Here is an 888-nt window from a genome sequence, read left to right on the forward strand (position 1 = left end):
ACAGAGGCAAAAGCGAAGCTCCTTACTACGCCCCAACACCCACGGCACCCATAAGGTCAAAGGTCCCGTGTTAAGCTAACGGCACATGACCCTTCTTTCCCGTGGGTATCCTCTTACGGTACTAGAGGTAAGAATCTCTTCATCGACGGGTTATTTGATACCCGCTTCTCGTCCTGTTTGGATACTGCCTTGGTGTGGATATTCCGTCAAGGAGGATATTGATTTGGATGTAGTAGGTCTGTCCGGGCACTTTCATGCATGCGGGTTTGAGAAAGGATTTGGTGTGGATAATGAAATTGGAAGGGTTTTGGTGTGGGTATTGAGTTTGTATGGGTGCGGATACTTGTTTTAGAGGGATTCTGTTAAGAATATCGGTGTGGACATTCGCTCGAGGAGGATATTGAGTTGGATCTCGGGTTTGTAAGGTTGTTGGATGTTGAAGTTTATTTCGTGAGGATGCTGAAGGGTAGCGATGTGGATGTGTTGTTTGTAAGGGTATTGGTGTAGGTCTGTGCGGGTACGGTCATGCATACATATAACAACGAGTGAAAATCAGAACGGAAAACCATCCTGAAAAATGGCCTAAGCATTTTCTTAGCTGTTTGTACAAGAACATGGATAAACTTTATCTTTGCTAATTTTAGATAAAATCTTCTTTGAATTATAATGCTGCTTAAGAGCGACTTAATTGGTTCTTTTGTGACTAAGTTTGATGGGAAAATAACATGTTAATCTTTATATATATATTTCTTTTAGTTTTTAATTTAGTCAGTCAAAGAGAAGTATTGAATAATTAGATACGACGATTTTATCTTTGTTATGACAATTTTTTCTTTTGTTTATTACTTTTATTCTGGGACTGTCGATTCGTTATTTTGTGAAGTTTAT

The 888-nt window shown here is 39.2% G+C and overlaps 1 protein-coding gene across 1 annotated transcript in view; it reads right to left on the reverse strand.

Moving 5' to 3' along the window:
* Window positions 1–348: 348 nt before the first annotated feature.
* LOC119594868 (fibril-forming collagen alpha chain-like) overlaps window positions 349–888 on the reverse strand; it is a 7,662-nt gene continuing 7,122 nt past the window's right edge. Inside the window, exon 3 of the mRNA XM_037943947.1 lies at window positions 349–459. Coding sequence (XP_037799875.1) covers window positions 349–459 — 111 coding nt within the window. The remainder of the gene's footprint in view (window positions 460–888) is intronic.

Source organism: Penaeus monodon, chromosome 34 (assembly GCF_015228065.2).
Source record: "Penaeus monodon isolate SGIC_2016 chromosome 34, NSTDA_Pmon_1, whole genome shotgun sequence".
NCBI lineage: Eukaryota > Metazoa > Arthropoda > Malacostraca > Decapoda > Penaeidae > Penaeus > Penaeus monodon.